The sequence below is a fragment of the Acanthochromis polyacanthus genome, chromosome 6, assembly GCF_021347895.1.
Source record: "Acanthochromis polyacanthus isolate Apoly-LR-REF ecotype Palm Island chromosome 6, KAUST_Apoly_ChrSc, whole genome shotgun sequence".
In the NCBI taxonomy this organism is placed as follows: domain Eukaryota; kingdom Metazoa; phylum Chordata; class Actinopteri; family Pomacentridae; genus Acanthochromis; species Acanthochromis polyacanthus.
Window position 1 is genome coordinate 1788845 of NC_067118.1, and position 25327 is coordinate 1814171.

At 38.6% G+C, this 25327-nt stretch overlaps 1 protein-coding gene and 1 long non-coding RNA gene across 7 annotated transcripts in view; one reads left to right on the forward strand and one right to left on the reverse strand.

The window, feature by feature from the left end:
• The window catches only part of LOC127534592 (uncharacterized), a 116580-nt gene extending 99775 nt beyond the window's left edge, over positions 1 to 16805 (forward strand). Inside the window, exon 3 of one of the 4 annotated variants that reach the window (XR_007942760.1) lies at positions 16711 to 16805. This is a non-coding gene — a long non-coding RNA (uncharacterized LOC127534592). Of the gene's footprint in view, positions 1 to 15063; positions 15169 to 16710 lie in introns of those variants that run through there. The other 3 variants (XR_007942761.1, XR_007942758.1, XR_007942759.1) reach the window with 3 other exon arrangements.
• LOC127534589 (ribonuclease inhibitor-like) lies at positions 4179 to 25107 on the reverse strand. Of its 3 annotated transcripts, none has more exons than XR_007942755.1 (6): positions 24992 to 25107; positions 19922 to 20095; positions 16640 to 16813; positions 14993 to 15166; positions 13810 to 13895; positions 4179 to 4585 (listed from the first exon to the last, which is right to left on the reverse strand). XR_007942755.1 is itself a non-coding variant. In XM_051950182.1 (5 exons), the coding sequence occupies exons 1-5, from the start codon at positions 25060 to 25062 to the stop codon at positions 13886 to 13888; spliced, it is 603 nt and encodes a 200-aa protein (XP_051806142.1). In that variant the 5' UTR covers positions 25063 to 25107; the 3' UTR covers positions 11721 to 13885. The 3 variants fall into 3 exon arrangements, 1 of the variants encoding a protein (XP_051806142.1); XR_007942756.1 differs by lacking the exon at positions 4179 to 4585 and adding an exon at positions 10763 to 11714; XM_051950182.1 differs by lacking the exon at positions 4179 to 4585 and having other exon boundaries at positions 11721 to 13895.
• Positions 25108 to 25327: the final 220 nt, after the last annotated feature.

A 25327-nucleotide genomic window follows, 5' to 3' on the forward strand; every position in this document is an offset into this window, starting at 1 on the left:
CAGGTGAAAAGGGCTTATGGTTTAGCCAAAAGAGTGACTGATTCAATAAGTGGGTTCAGACAACTGAGAATTTGGTTCAGACAATAGAGTTTAGTGTTTTAGCAATTGAGAAAAACTGTATTTTTACGTACAAGTGCTACATGTAAATGCAAAGCATTTCTGTTTTTTGCAAATTCTTTTTTCTATGTACAAGTGTTACAAATGCCCAGGTATTTAGTTTTGCAACATGCATTTAGGCTAAATAACCATTTATTTCTACCGCTTCATGTCCTGAGCGTTGTGTTTTCATTTTTTCTATGTCGTGTTTAGTGACTGCTCAGTATTTAATTTAGATTGACTTGAGGCATGATTTGACAGAAAAGTTCAGTTTTGAGCACAGATTGAACTGTTTTGGGGCGAAAGTTTGGTTTTGCAAGAAGAGTCAGAGGTTTTGTGAATGTAGCTTGAAAATTGGGTTTTGTGTTCACAGTTTAGGGAAAAGGAGAGCAGCTTTCCAGGAATGTGTCTGAGCAAATGAGAAAAATTGTAAAGATGTTTTCCTGAACTGTGCTGTGCACTAAATGTTTATTACAGGTCAAAGTCCTGCTCTATAAAGCTGTAAAACAATTCAGAGTGATGATACGTGACTCAGTCTGAAACTGGAATCATTCAAGAGAACCAGAAAAACATTTATTTATATGAATGCTGCAGTAATGTGTCTCTAGCTGTGTAAAGATGAAACCTTGAGTTGTCCTGCAGGTCAAAATTAACTCATTTTAAAGCTTGAAAATGTGTGTGGGGGGGAAGCACATTTTCACAGTGAAACTTCTGATGTCCACATTTTCAACATTTTTGGGAAATCTTTGAACATTTTTTGGTGAAAAAAAGAAATGTTAAAAATGTTTCTTAGAACATTCACAGAAAAAATCAAATGAATTTCGCTGGATTTTGTTTGATTTTTTAGTGAATGTTCTAAAAGAAAATATTATATATGGAATCATTTTAGATATTTTTAGGATTTTTTTTGGACATTTTTTTTGCCATATTTGGGGGATTTTTTAAAAATAAAACTTTTAAGGAATTATTGGAATTTTCTTCCTGAAGGTTTTGCATGTGTTCAGAAATATTGGATGAATTTTATTGCTGAATTTTTGAATTTTTTTCAGACAGGAAACAATATTTTTTGGTGCCTGTAAATGAGGACAACAGGAGGGTTAAACCAAGGGTGAACTGTGATTATCATGTGTCCAATAAAGCTGTTCTCAATCATATATTTTCTGTTTCTGTTGTCAGAACAAGTATGAGACTAAAATGCAGCTCATTAAAACTCCATGTTAAGCAGCAGTCAGGTCAGAGTCAGTTCAAGCTGGAGCTCTGCTAAAATACTGATTTTATAACCACAGCGTCTGAAACTCACAGTACACATTAGTTCAAGTTCTCTCTGTTAGACATGCTCCCAGAAACACATTGAACAGATAAACCAACTAACATTTCACAAAACTGAAGCAAATATGGCCACAAACATCCAAACAGACTTTAAAATCAAACAAACTCAATAAAATCTACCCAGTCAAACAGAAAAAGACGACTGAGCTCTGAATAAACACAAATCAGTAAAACTCACTGTGAGAACAAGATGGAGGCTGTGATTAAAAGATTAGATTTAGAGTCTAACAGTGAACTGAATGCAGAGTTGAGGCTTCATTCTCAGAGTCTACATGGATGTTAAAGTCAGGACTTTATCTGAAGTCAATCAGCTGAGAACTCTGAGAACTCAGATAAAAACTCAGAATACAACAACCAACACAACTGGTTTTTGTGTTTTCCAGTTGGGTGTGAGAGACTCAAAGTGAGGCTTTGAAACGAGTTCTAAGTTCAGCTTTCAGGTTCATTATTAAGATGATTATTGAGTCTGACTGTACTTGTATTGAAATAAAGCTGATCTGACTGGGAGGGTTGATTGTGTGTCTGATATGAGAAGGATAAAGAGCTGACCTCTGATCTGTGCATCACAAACCCCTACAAGGCCTCCTTCAGGGACCAAAACTGGAGAAAGAGCTCAGTAAATATGAACTTCATTAGTGTTTGTGAAAGCAGCTGATTGAACAAACTAAACTCCTCCTCTTCATCTTCATCTTCTTCCTGAAGTGCAGTCAAGTGTCTGAGATCAGAGAGGACAGACAGATCAGTTCTCCTCCTGTGGAAACATCTTCACTTCACTCCTCCTTTAACACTGAAACATGAAAACGCTGCACTTTCCCTGTAGAAACTCCTGCATTCAAACTAGTGCACAGACGACATCCACAACACTGTCTGGGATCAAAGTGTTCAACAACAAGAATGGCAGAAAAAACAGCTGGACTCTGTTTAACTTGGTGTTATTATGAATGAAGCCTGCAGGGGGCAGAGTAGGACTGAAATCAGACACAAAGCCACAATAAAAACAACTCATCCACATGCTGATCACATATTTAGCAGGTTTTCTACATATTTATGGAACATTTTCTATCACTGATAATAAATGATGCTGGAATCAGATGTGAACTGATGTTAAAACAAGGATCAGTTTTCCATGAATTCTAGATGGAACCAGAAGAACAACAAGCTGCCACTGCTGCACATGGACTCACTTCTGAACTCTCACATTCATCATTGACCTTTTTCTGGGCTTTTGTGGAGAAATCAGTCCAGCAGATCTTCTAGAATTAAATATTTGTGAGTGAAGTTGTTGCACGTCATTAAACCTGTGAACTCCAAGCAGCAGTTTGTGTCTAGTTTTTGGTCCCGTCATGTTTTTCTTCACTGTGCTTCATTTTTCAATCTAAAGTCCTGCAGCTCTTTGGAAACAGAACAACATGAAGAAGGAGAGAGAACTCAGAAATGTTATCTTTGCAGAATGACAGTTATGATAGAAAATCATTAAAAAGACAAAAATGAAAGTTGAATTTATTTATTTTCAAAAAAAATGAGAAGAAAACAGGAAGCAAACATTTTCCACGTGTCCACAGGTGTTACCAACACCAGAGAAAAAGTGGTGACTCTACATAGCAGACATATTGAACCATTTACATGTTGAATTTCCATATTCCTGACATTTAAATGTCACAGTTTTAATCTCACATTTGGTTCATTTTCCCCACAGATGTTCACATCACACATGATCAGTTCTCAGACTGTTTAAAGTCTAGAATTCAGCTTCAGTCTGTTTTCTACCGTTGTGTGGCTCTGAAATGGTGACATTCTGTTGACTTTTATTTCTACATTTTCTTCAAATAGAACACGTCTTTCTGAGCTGCTGACAGGTTTTGGAGTCCTGATAGTAAAAAAGGTTTTTGTCTGCAGAACTGCTCATGTTTAAACCTGCAGTGGAACCTTTGTCTCCCCCTTCTGGCAGTGACAGTAATTACACCAACACTTCACTTTCTTGCACATTTGAGGCACTTCAGCTTCAGGGAGGAATGAACATTTGTGCATTTTTCTTTCGTGTTTATACTGATGTTACAGAAGCCTGTGTTGTCCTGTACATGTTTAAAGTTGTAAAACATGAGGTGAATATCTGTGAAACGCCCCCTGCAGGTTAAAAGCTCAAACTGCTGCCTGCTCTGTGACTGTAAATCTACTTCATTGTCCTTGTTTGACCTTAAACGGCTGAATAAACCTTGTTGTTGCTGTTTCTCAGTTTAAAACTGATGCATTCTTTGGGATCTCCAAGCGTCTCCGTCACAGGAGTGTGGTTCTCCTCTTCCATTCTCATTTATATAAAACCAGATTATACAGTGTGCAGGAAAACATGCAGTATGTTTGCATACTATAAGAATTAGTACCTACTGTATACTGCAGTATGCACTTAAAGTAAACAGAACAAGGATGTAATTGATCCTACAATCTAAATAAACACCAACTCATCATTTCATTCATTCAACACTGGAAACTCATTCAATTCTATTTTATTTTATTTTATTTGTATAGCACTAATTACAGATCAAATTGTCTCAAGACGCTTTACAGAACCCATATGCCTGAACCCCCAGAGCAAACCCTAAGGCGACAGTGGTCAGAAAAAATTCCCTTTTAACAGGAAACCTTGAAAGCAGAACCCAGCTCTTTATATGGGAGGACCCATCTGCTGCTGTCCAGCAGGTTGAGAGGGACAGAAGAGGTAGAGAGGTAGAAGGAAGGGGAGATGGAGGGATGGGAGAAGAGGAAGGTGGAGAACAAGGAACATATAACACACAATGGGACACATGCATGATCAGATAGATCAGTGGTTCCCAACCTGGGGTCCACGTCCCCATAAGGAGGACGCCAGAGATCTTTGTCTGCTCTGAGGCTGTGAGCTTAGAAACATTAGATTTTCACATTCTGGATCAAATCAGAGGAACACAATCACAAGTCCACCTATAAAACATTGTTAAAACACTTTTTTTTTGCTCTTTCCTCAGAAATCCTTTGCTCCTTCGATGGCCACATCCAGACCTCCTTTGTCCACGCTTTCTTCAGGTTGGCTCGCTGCCTCATCCTGATTCATTATTTTTGTGTGCAGTGAGAAAATTACTGACGGGAACGACGTCTGAAAAACGCTAAACTGGTGAAGATTCATCAGTACCTAAAAACAACTCCGGCTACACCTCCAGAGTTCCCTTAAATTTGGTTTAGTGAAGGACAAGACAGAATTGTGTTATTTATGGTGAAATGCTTGCAAATGACAGCATGAAGCCAAGAAATGACAGCGACATCAGGAAACAAAACACAGTTTGGTAAAGTTGGAAAGATATTCATGGTGGGGGGGTGTTGGTTCCACAGGAGAAGCAACTGATGACTGAAGGCTCTGCCTGCCATTCTACTTTTAGAAATTCTGGGAACAACAAGTAAGCCTGCAGTCTGAGAGTTCTGCTGGGATAATATGCTGCTATCAGCTCTTTGAGAGAAATGCTCAGTTTATACAACAATTTAAAAAAGGAAGTATTGTTACATAAAAAAGATACATCCAGCAGAAAAAAAGGTAATCCACTTTAATACTATTCAGTTCAAACAACAATGCCTACTCAACTTACCAATAACTTCTATAAAGAAGAACACAATCACTTAGCATTTGTTTGAAGGAAAGAAAGTCTATACAGCTGAAGATAAATAAGAAAAACAACAAACACAACTAACACAGCGGTCCAGCTATTTAACAGTTACCACTCTAGACACTATACATCCAGCTAAGGACTTTAACAAGCAAGACAAATGAAATCCTCTTCTGCTGGTGGGCCTTGAACACACATTTAGTGGAAGCACCTCAAACAAACATCACACTGAATGTGAAAGACACAGAATGTAGGTTTGAAAAAAGACGTCTTTAAGAAGCTCTACATTGTTATTGTTGTGTTATTGTTGGAATCAATTCAACAATTATTACTTCAAGTGGAGCCAAGGTAGAAATCAAACAGTAGTCCTAGGTATAAGAGAAGAATCTAACATAAGCATTAAAGACAATTCCCATGATCAAAAGAGTATTCCATTTCAGATTTAGAGATGACTGTTACTGACTCATGTTCCTGTTCCCCACAAAAGTGACATCTGTCTGTCAGCTCATCTGGTAAAAAACAAAGAGGACAGAAAAAATAAGAGCATGTGTGATGTTGTCATGCATCCAAACTTTCTTCATATTTAGGTAGTATTTACTAGAACTGTAACATTTGACAGGATTTTTATGGACAAGTCTATGAAATACCAAAATATCTCCGAGCAGTTTCCAGGAGAAGAGTAACAGTGATTTCCACTCTGTGTCTGTTTATCACCTCTTTTGTGGCAGAAAAACTTGTGTCTTCCTTTTGCAAGAGACATTGTGCAAACAGAAAAAGACATTTGAACAGAACGTTAAGCTGTGCCTCTTAGTAATTATGAGCTTATCTGTCACCATATAGAGATATTAACCTGCTGGAAGTTCACAACTTCTGACTTTTAGACATCTGAAAAAAGTGCAATATTATTTGTCTTGGTTCAAAAAAGGACAGTCGTGTTCCAGTTTCTAAATGTGAGGATGATGACATTGCTCTGCAAAGCAAACATACTTTCAGTGCAAAGACTCCACACCATGTACTGTCACATTGTTTTGTGTGTTGTACAGTACCGCATGTCCACCTTGAACAATTACAGCCTTTTTTTCTCATGAAAGCCCAACAGAAAGAAAAGAATCATTTCTACATTGATCTTCCATAAATGTGTAGCAGTTTTGCAGCGATAGTTGACATGTCTGTTAGCATGCTTTTAAAACAAGGAGCCTCACCTTGTTGTGTCCAAACATTTTTTAATGGCTTCCTTCAACTCCCCCAGAGAATCCAAGTACAAGGATTGTTTTCTTGTGGGTAGATGACCTACAAGTATGTTTCCATGAAAAAAACAATCAGACATTATTTCTTCACCTGCTCTATTTTATACCAAGTACTGCATTAGTAGATTGACTCTTTTTATGTTTTATTGATATTTTAACTGAAAGTGTCCAGTGATTTTCCAGAATAATGTCATACTCCAGGGGTTTAATCTAACATTGAATGGAATAATAAAATAGAATCATTTGATCCAAATATGAATTGCACATTAAAAATCAATTAGAAATATGGATTCCTACAACTAAACAGTTTCAAGCACAATATCTCCTGACATATGAAACATAAAGATTTACAATACATGTGTGGAAGCTATTCAGTAATTTGTTATTTTGTATAATGTTTATTTGTTATGTTATTTTGTTTAGAATACTTTATTTAGTATGAGTTATATTTGTTATATTGAGTTTTAGTTATATACTCTTATTTTGAAGGTCATGGGTTATTTGGGCACACAGGTGTAGCTATTTAATCAATGGGCATTCACTCAGTGACAGAACGCACCGGGAGGACACACGGTTTTTTACCTGGGAGTTAGACAGCAGCAGGCCAAGTTTTAACATCTTTTGTACCATCGTTTTAGCGCTGAAAATAAAACCTGCCTAAAAATGCACTTTTTCTGGCTGGACAATGGACTCAGTACCTGCACGCACTTTAACTCTCCGAGTAAGATTCGCTGCCCGGTGCCCTCAGTGGCTTTTTGATTTTATTGTTGTTGGTAGACATTTAGCCACTATAACATGGATTTGAAATACTGAAAGCATTAGCTTTCCTTTTAGCTTTTACATTTCAAATCTATTGAAATGTGAGTGAAAATCCATAACATTCATCATACCAATGCATACCTTGATTCTTTGAGTCCTTTTCTGCCACATTGCAGTCACAGCTAATGAATCAATGAATGCTGCTTTTGCAGGATTCTGCTGATTGTGTTCACACACTATGACAGCCAAATATGCACTGATTACCTGGAAGAACAATTCAAGCACATAAGATCAGACTTTTTGACTCTAAAAATACATTGACTGTTTCAAAGATGACTTGTAAAGCTGTAAAACCGATCTATCTATAGAGCAAAAATAAAGTTCAATAATATTAGAGCTGCTTTTCCAGCTCCATGTCAGGACCAACTCTGTTAATGTCCCAGTAATATCATTTGGATGCCCCAGTTTTGGAGAGGAGGGCATGGACTTCTTTTCCTGCCCAAGCATCCTTAACATCTATCAGAATAATGAGAAAATGATGAAGAAAATTAACTTAGGGAAAAAAGCAAGTGACAGAGAAAATGTTCCATTTGTCTGTCAGAGCTTGGGTATATGTTGGTGTTTCTGCTGGCTGTAATGGCCGTATGGAATTTGGGTGGACTGTGGCTGCTGGGACAGCTGCTGGGGCAACTTATCATTTTATTCAACAAACTGCATGAATGAATACTGCCTTGTATGTTGATTTAGAAGAACATTGAGGACTAACTACTTGTGATAAAAAAATGCACTCAGAGCATCTTTTCTGTCATTTTTGTACTGAGATAAATATTTCTGAGGTTTCTATGGATTTAAAACATTTTTGCCTTCTTGGACTGAACTCACCTTGATGGAATGAATTCTGTGCTTTTTAATAGAGTCACTGCTTACCTGAACACTGGGAAACCTGATGATGACATATTATGCTTGAGTAGCGCTTTTTAAAAAAGCACATGTACACTTAATACCATGAGGATTTTTTATTATGGAATCTGAGCAAAATAAAAAAAGAACTTAGGAGAAACTGTTTTTTTTTTCCATGACCCTATTCCATAGTAATTCCATGTGGTTTCAGTTTAGGGCTGACTTACCCACTTGTTGATATCCACTGACATCCCCGCTCAATAAAACCTTTTGGAGATAGCATCTCTCATTTCTGTCTGGACACAGTCTGCCCCAGTGGGACTTGCATGAAAATCCACAAAGGTTTCATTGGCCTCATTAGCCCCACACACCACTTTGGTTTTCCGTCTTGGTGAACTTTGAGGGGTTACTCTTTTTTTAGCTTCATATTGGACAATGAGTTTGTAATCTGTAGGATTCATTGCTAACTCTTTTTAATTGACAAAATCAAGATTGATGATGCCGATCCTCGACCTGCTCCAAAATGCTGAAGGCTGACCTTGTGTAATTTGCAGAATTGATTGAAGAATCACGTGTTCTACACATGTAGACACCTGAGAAACTTTCATTATAGAGGAGGGATACATTTTCTGGCAGGCGCAGTCAATCAGGCTGAAATAATGTGTATCCCCCTATAACTTTAGCTGTGATTCATGAAACTAGTCCTAAGTCACAAGTTTTGTTGTGCATGACCACAAATGTCTGCAGAATAAACCACATGATGTTGGTACATCACCTGAGTACGGAAGAGTATTAGGGCCACCCGTGAGAAAAAAAAATGAGAGGGGGTAGAATTTTTTTTTTCAGCATGAATTTTGAGAAAAAAGTCGAAATGTCGAGAATAAAGTCAAAATATAATGTCGAGAATAAAGTTGAAATATAATGTCGAGAATAAAGTTGAATTAGGATGTCGAGAATAAAGTCTACCTTTTGGAGGTCTGCAGCCAGCTGCTCTCGCCTTTTGAGACTAACAACCAGCGCACTGCTTCTACAAAATGCCGTTCAGTCAGTTAGATGAACTAGTGAAATTATACTTCAGACTCGGCTTTAGTAATAAAGAAATACTTTCTCTTTTAGCCCACAGACATACTGTAGTGATAAGTGTTAGAACTTTGAAGAGACTTTTCCGAAAACTGCGACTGTTCTGAAGGATAAACCACACACGGTTGGAAGAGGTGGCCTCATTCGTGCAAGCTGAAATAGCGGGTAATGGACAAATGCAAGGCTACCGATGGCTGCATCTGCGCGCAGTTCAGAGGGGATATGTTGTATCACAAGATACAATAAGACAGCTAATCAAGTTCTTTGATCCTGAAGGTGTGGAGCTCAGGCGGGCGCGCCGTTTGATAGATAGATAGATAGATAGATACTTTATCAATCTCCAAAGAGAAATTCACAAAATGTTACAACTGGGTTTCAAAGCCACGCCACTCACACCACAAGCGACAGCTCAATGCGCTGAGCTATGAGAGACACAGGGATTATTGCAACAAAGGCCCCAATGTGCTGTGGAACATGGACTCGTATGATAAATTGAAGCCATATGGAATTGCCATTAATGGCTGTATTGACGGTTTTAGTCGCTATGTCGTATGGATGGAGGCATACAGAACAAACAATGACCCCAAAGTGATAGCCAATTACTTCATCCCATCAATTTCTTCAAAGTTCTAACACTTATCACTACAGTATGTCTGTGGGCTAAAAGAGAAAGTATTTCTTTATTACTAAAGCCGAGTCTGAAGTATAATTTCACTAGTTCATCTAACTGACTGAACGGCATTTTGTAGAAGCAGTGCGCTGGTTGTTAGTCTCAAAAGGCGAGAGCAGCTGGCTGCAGACCTCCAAAAGGTTGACTTTATTCTCGACATCCTAATTCAACTTTATTCTCGACATTATATTTCGACTTTATTCTCGACATTTCAACTTTATTCTCGACATTTCAACTTTATTCTCGACATTATATTTTGACTTTATTCTCGACATTTCAACTTTATTCTCGACATTTCAACTTTATTCTCGACATTTCAACTTTATTCTCGACATTATATTTTGACTTTATTCTCGACATTTCGACTTTTTTCTCAAAATTCATGCTGAAAAAAAATTCTACCCCCTCTCATTTTTTTCTCATGGGTGGCCCTAATACTCTTCCGTACCTGAGGAATATAGAGGGGGGTACATTTTCTAGCAGACGCAGTCAATCAGGCTGTAATTATGTGTCTCCCCCTCAAAAAATGTTCTGCTAGATCCTCCTGTATCATCATTTGTCTGTGTTGAGAATTTCTGAATAAATGCTATGAAGTTCTGATGATCAACAGAGGGGGAATTAAAAAAATATCTGAAGATAAGACACCCTGTGGAAAGGAAAGTGAGTTACAGCAACAAGTGTTGTTGGCAGTGCTGCAGTAAATTCATCAGAGTCTATAATTCCAGTGAAAAAGGTGGAATTGAGTGTGGCAGTGTGTTCAAATGCTCACAGTGGTGTTGGTTTTACTGGATCAGAAGTTGGACAGATTGATCCTAACCAATGAATTACAGCACATTTGAATCTAGCACCCAGAGAGTATTGAGCCTACGTTTAGTTAGCAGGCTGATCGCCCAGCAACATGACGCTTTCCTACAAAAGGAGAAGGAAAAGACATTGTTAGGCAGCGCTGGGGATATTATTCATTGGGCAACACGCAATGTACAGCAAAAGCATTTATTTAGGTAGAAATGTCACGTGCTGCATTAGCAAACATCTTTGAACAATCCACGTTTTGTTTTATTCATAATCGACGCTGATATCTAAACATGGGATTATAGCTCCACCCTTCCAAATGCATGCGCGCTCCTGCAGCAAGAGATACACTTTCTATGGGGGGGAACTACTTTGGCACCACACCGGCGTCATTCCTGGTTGCTGCAGCCGTGCTTCCCCAGTTGCAGAGCGCCGGCACATGCCTCCACTCTGGCTGTCGTCCCCTCAATCCTGCCTTCCCCCCTCCCTCTCCGGTTGGGAGTTTCTGCTCATAGTTGGCATTATAGTTTGTTAGTTTTTGTGAATAAAACCTGTTCAATTGTCGCTCTGCCTGCCGTCTGCTCTGTGCGACTCTCATTTGGGTTTGTTCTCGCCCCAAACCGTAACACCTGCTGTAAAACCTTCCTGTTTGTGGAACAAAGAGAAAAATTCCTCCAAAGAGGAAGCACAAGTTTAAGAGCAGCAGCTGATAAAAAGTCTGATAAGTGACAAAGAGCTGCAGGACCTGATGAAGGCAGCAAATAAAGTCTGACAACACTCAACAACAAGCTCTTCATGTGTGGAACAAAGCAGAGTTGTGGGAGTCTGATGGACTGATGAGACTAAAGTGGACTGTTTGGGCAGAACGTCTGGAGGCAGAAGGACCAGAAGAACAGCATCAACAGTCCTGTTGGTGGCTTTGAAGCTGCTAAACTGGAGCGTGTGAGCAGCATCATGGATTCTCTCCAACACCAGGACACTTAGAAGAACAATGTGAGGAAACTGAAGCTCACTGGACTTTCAGCAGGACCAGCATCCAAAGCAAACGTCCACCAAAGCCTGCTTCAGGAATCCTTCCTGGAAAGTCCTGGAGGGGCGTCTCAGTCCTGGATTTCAGTCCAGATGAAAATCATCACTGGGATTTCAAGGAAGCAGCAGCAGCTCAGAAGACAAAGAATATTATTGATCTGGAAGCTTCTACACACCAGGAACCAGCTGAAGGTGAAGAAGAGAGAAAGTAGCAGAAACATTTAGTGGAGCTCAGAAAGGTCAAAGGATGTTGACATTAAATATGAACTCTGAGCTCAACAAGCTGCTTCTGGACCTTTGAGGACTAAACTGGATTTCTACGTGATGCTGTAAAAATCCTTCACATGTGCTTCATTAAACTCTCTCTGGACACCAAGGCTTCAGCTGACATGTTTCCAGGACACTTTGTTCTCATCAGCTCAATGTGCTGCAGGTAGAGAAGATCAACAAGTTTGACTGCAGCTGGAAATAGAAAGAAAAGTCAAATCTAATCCTGCACTGAAACAAACATCCTGAAACTTACTGCACACTCTGCAACCTGACATCAACCTCCACACTGGAAAAAATATGTGGAAAGGAACGGTGAACATCTGGCAGCAAGGAGGCCAGAGGAAATGTTTGAAGAGAGAAACACAACATTTAAGAAGTGGAGAAAGTGAGAAAATGACAGAAAACATCTGTCACTTATTGGAATAGTTGTTGTTGAGGTGAAAACAGGAAAACAGTCATTTTTATTGGTCACACATTGTACAACAACAATTTACTAGTTGGAAAAAGAAAGATTCTAAAATTGTAGAAATTAACACTTTTTTTATCATTTTACACAGATTATCTGTAATTGAACTAAATCCTGCAAAACTGTCAAATAAAACAGTGGAATGCTTTGGAATCATTTCTGCCTTTAATATTGTTCTGTTTATGTTGTAATTGCTCGAACAATTTGCTGTGAATTCATTTAAGTTTATTCATGGTCATTTGTCGCCATCTACTGGCAGAAGTTAGCATAGCACTTTTGTCTATCGGCTCTTGTTGACAATTCATATGACATCATCATTCTGTGACATGGTTTGCTGTGAGCCAGGAGCATGAGGCTCAGCTCTGATAAGTCTTTTCCAGTTAAAGTAAAATGTTAAATACCTTCCAGTGTTTCAAGGTAGCTTTGAAGGCATCGTCGGTGAGTTTTAAGTTACAGATACAGTTATAAGCCGTGTTGTATTTGATTTGAGCTAAGCTAGCTAGTTCTAGCATACTTTTACGCTACATTCTGAATGTGCTGTATTTTATGTTGCAGTTTTACCCTACTTCATTGGGCCATAAAGATTCGAACCAAGTCAAGCGTCTGTGTGATTTATTGAAGAGGAGTTATCTTGCTGTTTACTTTGGCAAGGCGTTAAGGGAGAACAGTACAAATATAATTAATATATATCGTATACATATACATAGTTTGTCCTTCAGATTCTGTAAAAATGATATTTTTTGCTGATTTAAGTTCAATAAACAAGAGTGTGACAGTTAAATGGTATAAAAGAACAAATGAACATTTATTAAAACAGTGAATTTTAATGTTCACATTATTCATCAGTTTTTTACAGCAAACATTCTGAATAAATGAACATTTTTTCTGTGATTTTATTCCAGATGATCTGTAATTTAACAAAATGAAAATATAAATTAAGTGTGAAAATATTTCTCATTTTCAATCTTTAATAAACATAAATAGTCTTTAAAATGAGGACAAATATCTGTAAAATAATCTGACTTGTTGCTGATTAAAATAAAGTAAAAATGTTGTTAAAGAACAAATGACTATTTATTAAAATACCTAACCCTATTGATGTGGACATTATTTACAGTTGAACATGGAAGTTAATACTTTTCTGGGATTTTACTAGATATTGTTTGTAATTGAACAAAACAAACAGAACTGGTTGTAAAATAATGATCATTTTTTACAGTCATGGTATCATGTGAACATTAACGGGGAAATCTGTGTTTGTTTTGTTTCTTGTGAACTTAATTTCATGAGTTGAGTGAACTCTGAGCTGCTCATTCATTCAACTCAATATTTGAAGAAAAAATGCCTCAAGTTCTACAAATTCATGTTTTTAAGTTCTAAAGTGGTTTGAAAAGAAAAATGAGACATTTTAAGTTCAAATAATTAGTAATTAGTAAAACTGCTGTATTTCTCTAAAGTAAACTAGAACAGATGAGTTGATGTGACTGAATGAATTCCTGATGTTTTACAGTGCAGTAACATGGTCCAGTCAGAGTCTCTACACACCAGCTGCTGCTGCTTCAACATCTGGATCATCAGGACACACTTCATCCTCTCAGCACAAACACCGTCCTGATCAGCATCACTTCCATCTGCAGAGAGAAGAAGAAAGAGCAGAGGAGATCAATGAGTTTGATCAGCAGCTCATCAGGACTTCAGTCGTGTTCAGAGCAGCAGCTTCATGTTAACGTGTTGGAGTGAACACACTGAGCTCCAAGCTCACACACTGCATGAAAAGCCAGACTATCAGTCCTGTGAATTACAGAAAACCTACCAAGTTCATGGCAGTTTTCAGCAGTTCACAGGCTGTGAACTCCAGGTTTGTCTGTGATGTAAATTGCTGTAAACAGATCCTGATGTGGGGTTGGGGGGTGGGTGTGTGGGGCAAGAGGGGCATGAGACTTCACACCGAGGGCATTACAGAGGTGTGAAAAACTAATTAGCATCTGGTCTGTCTGTCTAGTGTTACTCAGGACACCCACTGGATGAAACGAGACAAATCATGACAGACAAAAAAACATGTCATGATTGGTTGATAGATCTGTTGCTATTGGTCAGCCCCTGGACCATGAAACCTAAAGGTGAGTGTCCACTCGATGTGATTTTCCTGCATGTGAACGCGACACATCTAAAAATCACTCTCATGGTGGGCGGTCAGTAGCAGAGCACAACATTGTCACATGACAGCACTCGAGCAACAGCTGATCACTACGTGGTCATGTGACCGAGCTTTCAGCTTGATGGTCCAGCAGACAAGTCGGAAAAACACAGCGGCTTGGTGGCAAACTTTGTCTTTTATTATAAAAATCTTCAGCAAAAAGTATTTCTGAAAGCATCTGAGGTGAGAAATAAGCTGTGCAGCAGCTGTTCACTGAAGCTCAAACATTGTCATGTGACAATTTTGTGGCTCTCTAGTGACGTCCACCATGAGTGTGATTTTCAGATGCAGTTCGTTTACATGCAAGAAAATCACATCCAGTGGACATGTGGCTAAACACACCATGACAACAAGCTTGTGGCTCCTCTGATTGTCTGACTGCTGTCTCTGTGTTTCTGTCTCCATTCTGCTCTCACAGCTTCACTGAGAAGCTGCAGGTTTACAGGAGACACTGGATCTTTGCTTTGATACTGACTGAGTTTAGTAGAAAACTGCTGGAAGCAGCAGAGACTGATGGAACCTTCTACTGACCTCAGAGTCTTCAGGCTGCAGTCTGGACTCTCCACAAGATCTAACAGATGTTTCACTCCTGAATCCTTCAGGTTGTTTCCACTCAGGTCCAGATGTTCCAGATGGGAGGGGTTGGACTTCAGAGCTGAGACCAGAGAATCACAGCTGATCTCTGACAAACTGCAGTACTCCAATCTGAATAAAGAATAAAAGATGTGAGTTGAGGAGACAAAGTTCCTGCTTGAAATCATTCAGAGTTTCATCATGAGTTCAGAGCTGAAGAAGCTTCAGAATGTCCAAGTTTACAAAATGGAAACTCCAAACAGCTGAAGCCAACAGGATGCAGCTTCAAACAGTCCAACAGAAGCAGTGAAGAAGAGCTCTCATTAATATTAATGACAACATGCTGCTGCTTCAATAAAGACGGAGTGACTTCAGCTCTGAAACTCTGCAGCTCCACCAGTGGCTCCATCCACACAAACTCATGCTGAGCAACAAACACAAGGAAAAACACTCTGACATTTATTTCACTTTCTGCTCACAGTCACACAAACACACAAGAAGGAAACGTGGACAAAATGAGGCTCCAGACTCTAAAATATCTTCATGTTGTGGAACCATGGAGACGTTTCCATCAGGACTCTACATTCACATCATTTCATTCTTCATCCATCTGTCACTGATAGTGGAAAGTGTCCATCACAGTTTTCAGAGGACCAGGTGACGTCTTCAAACTCTTTTCTCAAACACAAACATCTTCACTTTTAATGACTCAAACCAGAGAAAAGAAGAAAATCAGCAGAAAGTGAAGCAGGAAATGTTCCCATTGCTCCTGATAAATGACTTCAACTCTTCATCAACTGTCACAACTTTTGCTGCTGGATTTTCTGCTCATTCAACAACTGATGGATCAGCTTCATGTTTCATCAGCAGATAAATCAAACGGCTGCATCTTGGATTTCAACATTTCACTTTCTCAAACATCACATGGCTTCATCCAAGTGTTGAACCAGCAGATGCTGAATATTAGTTTCTGTCTCTCAGGATGAAAAACTGCTTCAATTACAGCTCAAACTATCAGTCCACTGTTTGATGAGTCCATCAACAAAAGCTTTCAAACATTTACATCCTGGTTTCAGTCATTTATCCAGTAAAAACATCAAACTGCTTCCACTTTGTCCACTGTCAACACTCTCTGTTTTCTGTCACATTAAACTGAATATTTGTGCTTCTGGACTGTTGCTGGAACAAAACCAGACATTTGAAGACGTCACCTTCAACTCTGACAAACTGTTTACAACATTTGATAAACTAAACCAGTGAAACACCTGAAAGCTTCATCAGGAATAAAAACAGCTGCTAGTTGCTGCTGTCACTTTGAATGAAAGAGAAACATGAGGTCAGATATGAGCTGAAGATCACGTGTGTCAGAGTTTCACAGTCAATTATTCACTGGAGGATTTTTCTGCTTTTATTCAGCTTTGAAATGTGCAGCTCAACATTTCTCTGCCACAGTCCAAGGACTAAAGCAGAGAAGAAGAAAACAGACGTTACCATGAAGATCCTCAGTGTGGATCAGTAGAACATCAGCCTGATGGCTGCAGTTTAGAGTCACCACAACTTTACATCACATTCATCTCAGCACACAAAGAAAACATGATGTCTGACCCCAGATACTTCAGGATGCAGTCTGGACTCTCCAGAAAACCACTCAGATGTTTCACTGATGAATCCTTCAGGTTGTTGTAGCTCAGGTCCAGATGTTCCAGATGGGAGGGGTTGGACTTCAGAGCTGAGACCAGAGAATCACAGCTGATCTCTGACAACCTGCAGAACTCCAATCTGAATAAAGAATAAAAGATGTGTATAAAATCATTGATGATCCATCAGATGTGTTCAGGTTCTGAATGTGCAGATCAACATTACTTTGTCCTCATCAATCAGCTTTTCTCTAAAAGCAGCAGAGTGACTTTGTCCTTCTGTTATTGTGGATCATCATCATGTCAGCCTTCTACACACATCATCCACATGTCAGCACAACATTCATCCACCTATTCATGTCCACACATCAAGCTGTAATGCAGGGATGTGCAGAGGTGGGGGGTGGGGGGGCTGAAGCACCTGCCCCTTTTGTCAAAGTTGTATTTTTTAAATTCTATTTGATTTTATTTAATTTAGTTTTCTATTTGTAAGTGTGTGTGTGTGTGTGTGTGTGTGTGTGTGTGTGTGTGTGTTCTTGTACTTGCTACATGGTGATTACCATTTTCTGCATTTAACTATCAAAGTGAGGACATTTTTACAAAGTGAGGACATTTTTACAAAGTGAGGACATTTTGGCCGGTCCTCACTTTGAAACAGCCATGTTTGAGGGTGAAGACTTGTTTTTAGAGAACAGGTATGAATTGAGGTTTGGTTAGGGTTAGGGTAAGGATTAGGGTTAGGCAATCAGTTGTGATGGTTAAGGTTAGGGTAAGGCCCTCGGAAATGCATTACGCCTATGGATGTCCTCACTAAGATAGAAGTACAAACATGTGTGTGTGTGTGTGTGTGTGTGTGTGTGTGTGTGTGTGTGTGTGTGTGTGTGTGTAAAAAAGTATTTGAGGCCCAAAATATTAAATAAAACAAAAATACTAATAACTCAGATCTCCCCTCCACAGTCACATGATCTACGTCTCTCTCTGACGTGTCCTGAGCTCAGCGCTGCTCGTCTAGAAACCAGAGACCCGAGGGAGGACTTCAACAACTGATGGTCCTGATGGTCCAGTGAGGAGGTTCTGCAGCGTTATTCCTTTGAGTACGGTGTATTTTAGCAAGATGACTGATGAAGTGAAGTGAGCATCCTGTGTGTGTGTCTGACTCTAACACACCTCTCATCAGTTCTAGCTGCTAGTTAACCACACAGTGCTGAGAGGATAAAGTATGCCAGGCTTCTTTTTCTTTCTCTATGTTTCTGTTGTCATGGGCAAAGTGCATCAGAGAGATGTATTATTTTACTGTCAGTGAGCTGCAGTGTGTTTCCTGTTTCTAGAGGTAATGAGGCAGAGGTTATTTATTTCACTAAAACTATGGACATGAATTTTCACATCATTTTGGACTATTGCAGTAAAAATACAATAACAATAATAAATAGAAGAATTTGAATTGTGATTTTGTCAACCTCTCATTTAAAGATATCAGGACTTGTTTATAACATTTGTATATATAGACAAATTCAATATAATATGCATAAATATAAAATATAGAACTTTTATACCTTTGCTGTCTTGTGCAAAGTGGATAATAAAACTGAATAAAAGCACAAACACATTTAAATACATGATTTATGTTTATTTTTTAACTTTATTATTAGCACTATGAATAATAAAGGGCAGATTATAAATCAGCATCATGGAGCAAATCCATGTCTATACAGTAAATGTCTGGAAAAGGAATGAAATTTAAAAGCAAGGACTCCAGGAAGAGTAGCCACAGTTAAACAGTCCAGTGTCTAATGGGGATCTAAATTCAACTTTAAAATAACAATTTGAAGGACTTGATGGTGGCCATATGAGGGTTTGAACTACTGACCTTCCAATCAGCAGTCCAGAGACTTAACCATTGTTCCACTGCTTCCATGTTATATTCTACATGAATATGGGTTCCTACAATTCAGCCAGAATTATCAGGTATGTTTCTGTACGGTGTTTCACATTCATGCTCCATGTGCCCCCTTTAAACTTGGAGCACCTGCCCCTCCAAAGGCCTCTGCACGGCCCTGCTGTAATGAGCAGCAAAAGTCAAAACAGAACTCTGGTTCACGTCACTTGACAAACAAAAATAGTCCCGCTTTATGAACAAAATGCAATAAGATTTGGTTTGCAAACACTTTAAACAAATAAGGTACTTTTTAACAGCAGTATTTCCTTTACACAGCAGCAGTTAAAATATTTCTTTTAAACCTCAACTTAAACAATAATGTAGTCAAATTAGTGGTGGGACGACAATAAGACAATTAATTAATTAGAGGCTTTGTGATTGTTTAATCTCCATTTATGGCATTTTTGTCAAATAACTATCTGACAAAATAAGTAAAGTTAAAATTAAATTTTACAAAATTTCAAATAAATTTGGGTTGACAATTGAACAGATGAATAGACAAATACGTGAACTTAAAAAACTAAAATGTTTGTTTCATTTACATTTATCTACATTTTTCATCTGTCTGCTACATTCACAGATTACTGCAAACTCAAAGTGACATTAGAGCAATTACATTTAACATTAGAAGATTTTTTGTTCACTCAAGCTCTTTCAATGTCTTGAAAAGTGGTCTATTATGGGATGGCTACACTGTTTGCCGGTACCAGGACTGTCATAGCTAACGTTAGCTCTGGTGCTAACAGCAACATGTTTTACATTGAAGTGATCTGTCGACTTTAAGTGCTGCAGTGATCAGAAAACTAAAACTACGCTTTTATCCAAGCTGCCATCGGTAAGATTTTTAAAAGAACATTTTCCAGCCAACAAGCTCAATGAGGTCTGGTCTTCCATCACTGTTCACCAAACTTTCTTGTGGCTGATTCACTCTGCTTCCTGTGCATCTTGTTCACGACTGGAAAACAGACTTTAGGTTCATTAGGTTCAGTGTTTCTGGTGTGACAGAAATTATGGAACTCAGAAAGGTGGGATTAAATTAAATGCATTATTTTTTATGTGTTATTTTTTCTGTAACTCATTAATCAAAGTTATTGCATTAAAATCCAAGTAAAATCAACATAACGCTACAGAACTCTACTCTCCACGCCACCGGTCTCCACACTGACAGTGACCCAAAAACGAAGGATTCACTTCATGAGATCAGCTCACACTAACATCAGCTTCAGCTTCTGACTGACACTAATCAAGTCAAAGTCCACCAAAGTTCCATGTAGCTGAATATATAGAAAAAGCATCTACAGACAGTGAACTGACCTGAGAGTCTCCAGTTTACAGTTTGGACTCTGCAGTCCATCACAAAGATGCTTCACTCCTGAATCCTGCAGCTTGTTCCAGTCCAGGTCCAGGTCTATCAGATGGGAGGGGTTGGACTTCAGAGCTGAGGCCACGACTTCACAGTGACTCTCTGAGAGTCCACAGTTAGAAAGTCTGTTATGAGACATAAATGACAAAACATGTTATTATGAAAAACACTTTAGATTTCCTTCATGCATTTGAAGCAGAACATTTGGACACATCAGTGGTTCAGCTGATCTTCTCTGTGTTTGACATGAAACTGAATTCTCATCAGCCTCTCTCACACCTGCACATTTTGAATCTGGAATCATTTGATATAAATCTATAGAATGTAAATGTTGAATCTGCAGATGGAGGACAGAAGATGGAGTTCCATTCAGGCTTCCATACTGTCCACAGTCTGTCAGTGTGATCTGATCCCACATCTGACTCCACAAAGTTCTCGGGAGAACATCTGGATCAGGAGAACATTTTCTGTCCTGTTTTTACTGGATTCAGGATATTGTGACTGAGTTGAGCTCAGTGAACATTTGAAGTAGAAAGATGATGATGTCTCTGCTGTGGACCTGCTGCTGTCAGCTTCACCTCCATCACTCAACATTTACAGTCTGCTGTCAAACGCTACACAAACCAAACTGATCACTGGACAACATCACACCTGAACATCATTAATATGAACATCAGGAAACATTCTGATGTGATGACAGACCACTGAGTCAACTTTTGTCCTCAACGTTCTTTTATGAACTTCTGAAAAACTTGTTCAGCACAAACACAAAGAACAAACCAGTAAAGTTGAATCATTTCCACCATAAAGTCTCACAAACATGTTATCAGGGTTTGGAGCATTAAAAACACAACTCTGAGTAGGGCTGCACGATTATGGCCAAAATGATAATCATGATTATTTTGATCAATATTGTAATCACGATTATTAATCACTGTTGTTCATCATGTTACAGAAAATATCTGTATTTTTATTGCACTACTTTTAAGAGAACAATATATGAAGCGTTTTCAGTGCAAAATGAAACTTTAAATAAGAATAAATGATAAATAATAGTAAAATAAAATTTGCTCAAGAATTTAAAATTTACCAAGAGATAACTGAAAAAAAGTGCTCTTCAGAGTGCAATCACAAAGTGCAACTCAATGGAAACAATTACACTTTGGAGAAATAATTGCGTGAGGGGATCACATATTTATTGTCCTGTGTTTTGACTATTTTTCTGAAGCCCTCGTTGCTCACTGTATTTATTGGACACATGTCTTTGGCCAAATAAAACCATATTGCGTCCGTTATCTCTGTGTGTGTTTGGGAGGTAGCTGATACGGTGTTGCCCGATGCAGGGTCGCTGTAATGGTTGTCTGGGTTGCCGCTGGACACGGACGGGGATTTTGTGAATCAACGTTAGCTTTAGCCTTCATGCATTCCTCGTATTTGCGTTTGTGATGTTTTTTCAGATGGTTAAATAGATTAGTTGTGTTACTGTGCGGGGCAGACACAACTCTGCTACACTCTTTACATATGACTTGTTCTTGTTTAACGTCACTTGCCCTGAATCCGAAACAAGTCCAGACGATGGATGCTGATCCGTTTGGAGGCACTAGCTCCTCACCATGATGCTCCTCATCTCCAACTGCTGCTGTACTTTCTTCTCTAGACATGACTCGCTCTCATCAGCCCAGTCCACTGAGTGATTTGAGGCTGCCGCTGCCTGCAGGGGGCGCTCGCTTGTTCTTTAGGCAGCTTAATGAAGCCTTAACCATGTGTTCGCCTCCTGGTGGTTGGCTGACTACTGGTTGACAAGGCGCTTGATAAGATATGCACCATAGCCCACATTTTAAATGTAAATATCACCAACGATCAGGTTAATTTAATTGTGGCAGCCAAAATCGTGATCGCGATCAAAATTCGATTAATTGTGCAGCCCTAACTCTGAGCTTTGTGTGAATCAGATCTCTGGAAACAGTCTGACTTCTACCATTCTGCTCTGATATATTCACACCTCTGAGCATTTCCTGATACCACTCTTCTCTGCAGCAACAAGACACAAAACACCAGAGTTTCTCTCTGAGGAACTGAACATCAGGAAAGATGTCACATCTGGATTCTGGAACACCACTTCCCTCTAGAAAATCAACAGCTGAGTTCAGGTCAATAAAATGCTCCATGATTCAGTTCAACACATTTTGCGGTCTGTCAACAGACACAATTTACAAAGAGAAGAAATACAGAGAAATTCGAGAAAACTTCATAAACAGCTGATAATATTTAACATCAGAGATAATACAGATGCTATTCTAAACTCTAAAGAAGAGTGAGAATAATCAGCTAAAAGCTGTTTGTCTGATCATATAAAACCACTTTCAGAAGCTCCTCATGTAAAAAGAACTTCAGTGAAAACTGTCAAATACTCAACATGTTGTGATGAAATGATGCTGTGATAAAACCTGGACCAGAACCTCTACAGTATATTCTGAAATAAACAGTACAGACTATTACTCACATCTGTTATCTGACTGTCAGTATTATTGGTCATTAATAGAGAGACAAATGTTAAGTAGTGAATTATGTTGATGTTTATTTCTGATAATCAGAGATGTTAACTGAATAGTCGGGGATGTCTTATCTAGATGTACTTTGACTTCAGTAATGTTCTCAATGTCAAACAGAGTCATCTCTCTAAAACAAACCTCAGTCTGCCTGAGTCAGTTCAAAATCAAATACAGACTAAAACATGTCACTCTAGAGAAACTTTCTGTTGATGGATTTCAGTCTGACAGGTTGGAAACAGGACATTCACATTCCTGCTGCTGGAACTACTTTCTTCTGTGCATCCAGCAAATCCTCCTTTTGAAACACTTTAAAAAGTCCCAGTGGGACCATGAGCTCTACTGACTTCACCTTAATTGTAGCATCCAGCCTGAGCCTCCACCTTCTCTAATACACCTGCTGCCTGCATCCAGCTGCTGCACAACAACTGCATCCTTTCATCATCATCATTGTATTCACGTTGTTTTGAGTTTATGTTACAGAAATGAACAGGAAGCGACATTGATATTATGTCTATAATTTATGGAAAAGGGGGTGGGATTAAATAAGTTTGCTTCTTCCCACTCCCTTTCAGGCATTCTATGTGTGTTATGTGAGCACATGTATTACCTGTCCAGTTACTGTTGTGTAAATGATACCTGCATTGAAATCATGTTGTCTGAAAGTCATTGCCTGAAATAAACTATTAACTAACTAACTAACTTATTTATAACATTTGTATATATAGACAAATATAAAATGCATAAATATAAAATATAGAACTTTTATACCTTTGCTGTCTTGTGCAAAGTGGATAGTCAAACTGAATAAAAGCACAAACACATTTAAATACATGATTTATGTTTCTTTTTTTAACTTTATTATTAGCACTATGAATAATAAAGGGCAGATTATAAATCAGCATCATGGAGCAAATCCATGTCTATACAGTAAATGTCTGGAAAAGGAATGAAATTTAAAAGCAAGGACTCCAGGAAGAGTAGCCACAGTTAAACAGTCCAGTGTCTAATGGGGATCTAAATTCAACTTTAAAATAACAATTTGAAGGACTTGATGGTGGCCATATGAGGGTTTAAACTACTGACCTTCCAATCAGCAGTCCAGAGACTTAACCATTGTTCCACTGCTTCCATGTTATATTCTACATGAATATGGGTTCCTACAATTCAGCTGGAATTATCAGGTATGTTTCTGTACGGTGTTTCACATTCATGCTCCATGTGCCCCCTTTAAACTTGGAGCACCTGCCCCTCCAAAGGCCTCTGCACGGCCCTGCTGTAATGAGCAGCAAAAGTCAAAACAGAACTCTGGTTCACGTCACTTGACAAACAAAAATAGTCCTGCTTTATGAACAAAAATGCAATAAGATTTGGTTTGCAAACACTTTAAACAAACAAGGTACTTTTTAACAGCAGTATTTCCTTTACACAGCAGCAGTTAAAATATTTCTTTTAAACCTCAACTTAAACAATAATGGAGTCAAATTAGTGGTGGGACGACAATAAGACAGTTAATTAATTAGAGGCTTTGTGATTGTTTAATCTCCATTTATGGCATTTTTGTCAAATAACTATCTGACACAATAAGTAAAGTTAAAATTAAATTTTACTAAATTTCAAATAAATTTTGGTTGACAATTGAATAGATGAATAGACATATACGTGAACTTAAAAAACAAAAATGTTTGTTTCATTCACATTTATCTACATTTTTCATCTGTCTGCTACATTCACAGATTACTGCAAACTCAAAGTGACATTAGAGCAATTACATTTAACATTAGAAGATTTTTTGTTCACTCAAGCTCTTTCAATGTCTTGAAAAGTGGTCTATTATGGGATGGCTACACTGTTTGCCAGTACCAGGACTGTCATAGCTAACGTTAGCTCTGGTGCTAACAGCAACATGTTTTACATTGAAGTGATCTGTCGACTTTAAGTGCTGCAGTGATCAGAAAACTAAAACTACGCTTTTATCCAAGCTGCCATCGGTAAGATTTTTAAAAGAACATTTTCCAGCCAACAAGCTCAATGAGGTCTGGTCTTCCATCACTGTTCACCAAACTTTCTTGTGGCTGATTCACTCTGCTTCCTGTGCATCTTGTTCACGACTGGAAAACAGACTTTAGGTTCATTAGGTTCAGTGTTTCTGGTGTGACAGAAATTATGGAACTCAGAAAGGTGGGATTAAATTAAATGCATTATTTTTTTAATGTGGTATTTTTTCTGGAACTAATTAATCAAAGTTATTGCATTAAAATCCAAGTAAAATCAACATAACGCTACAGAACTCTACTCTCCACGCCACCGGTCTCCACACTGACAGTGACCCAAAAACGAAGGATTCACTTCATGAGATCAGCTCACACTAACATCAGCTTCAGCTTCTGACTGACACTAATCAAGTCAAAGTCCACCAAAGTTCCATGCAGCTGAATATATAGAAAAAGCATCAACAGACAGTGAACTGACCTGAGAGTCTCCAGTTTACAGTTTGGACTCTGCAGTCCATCACAAAGATGCTTCACTCCTGAATCCTGCATGTTGTTCAAGCTCAGGTTCAGTTCTATCAGATGGGAGGGGTTGGACTTCAGAGCTGAGGCCACGACTTCACAGTGACTCTCTGAGAGTCCACAGTTATAAAGTCTGTTATGAGACATAAATGACAAAACATGTTATTATGAAAAACACTTTAGATTTCCTTCATGCATTTGAAGCAGAACATTTGGACACATCAGTGGTTCAGCTGATCATCTCTGTGTTTGACATGAAACTGAATTCTCATCAGCCTCTCTCACACCTGCACAC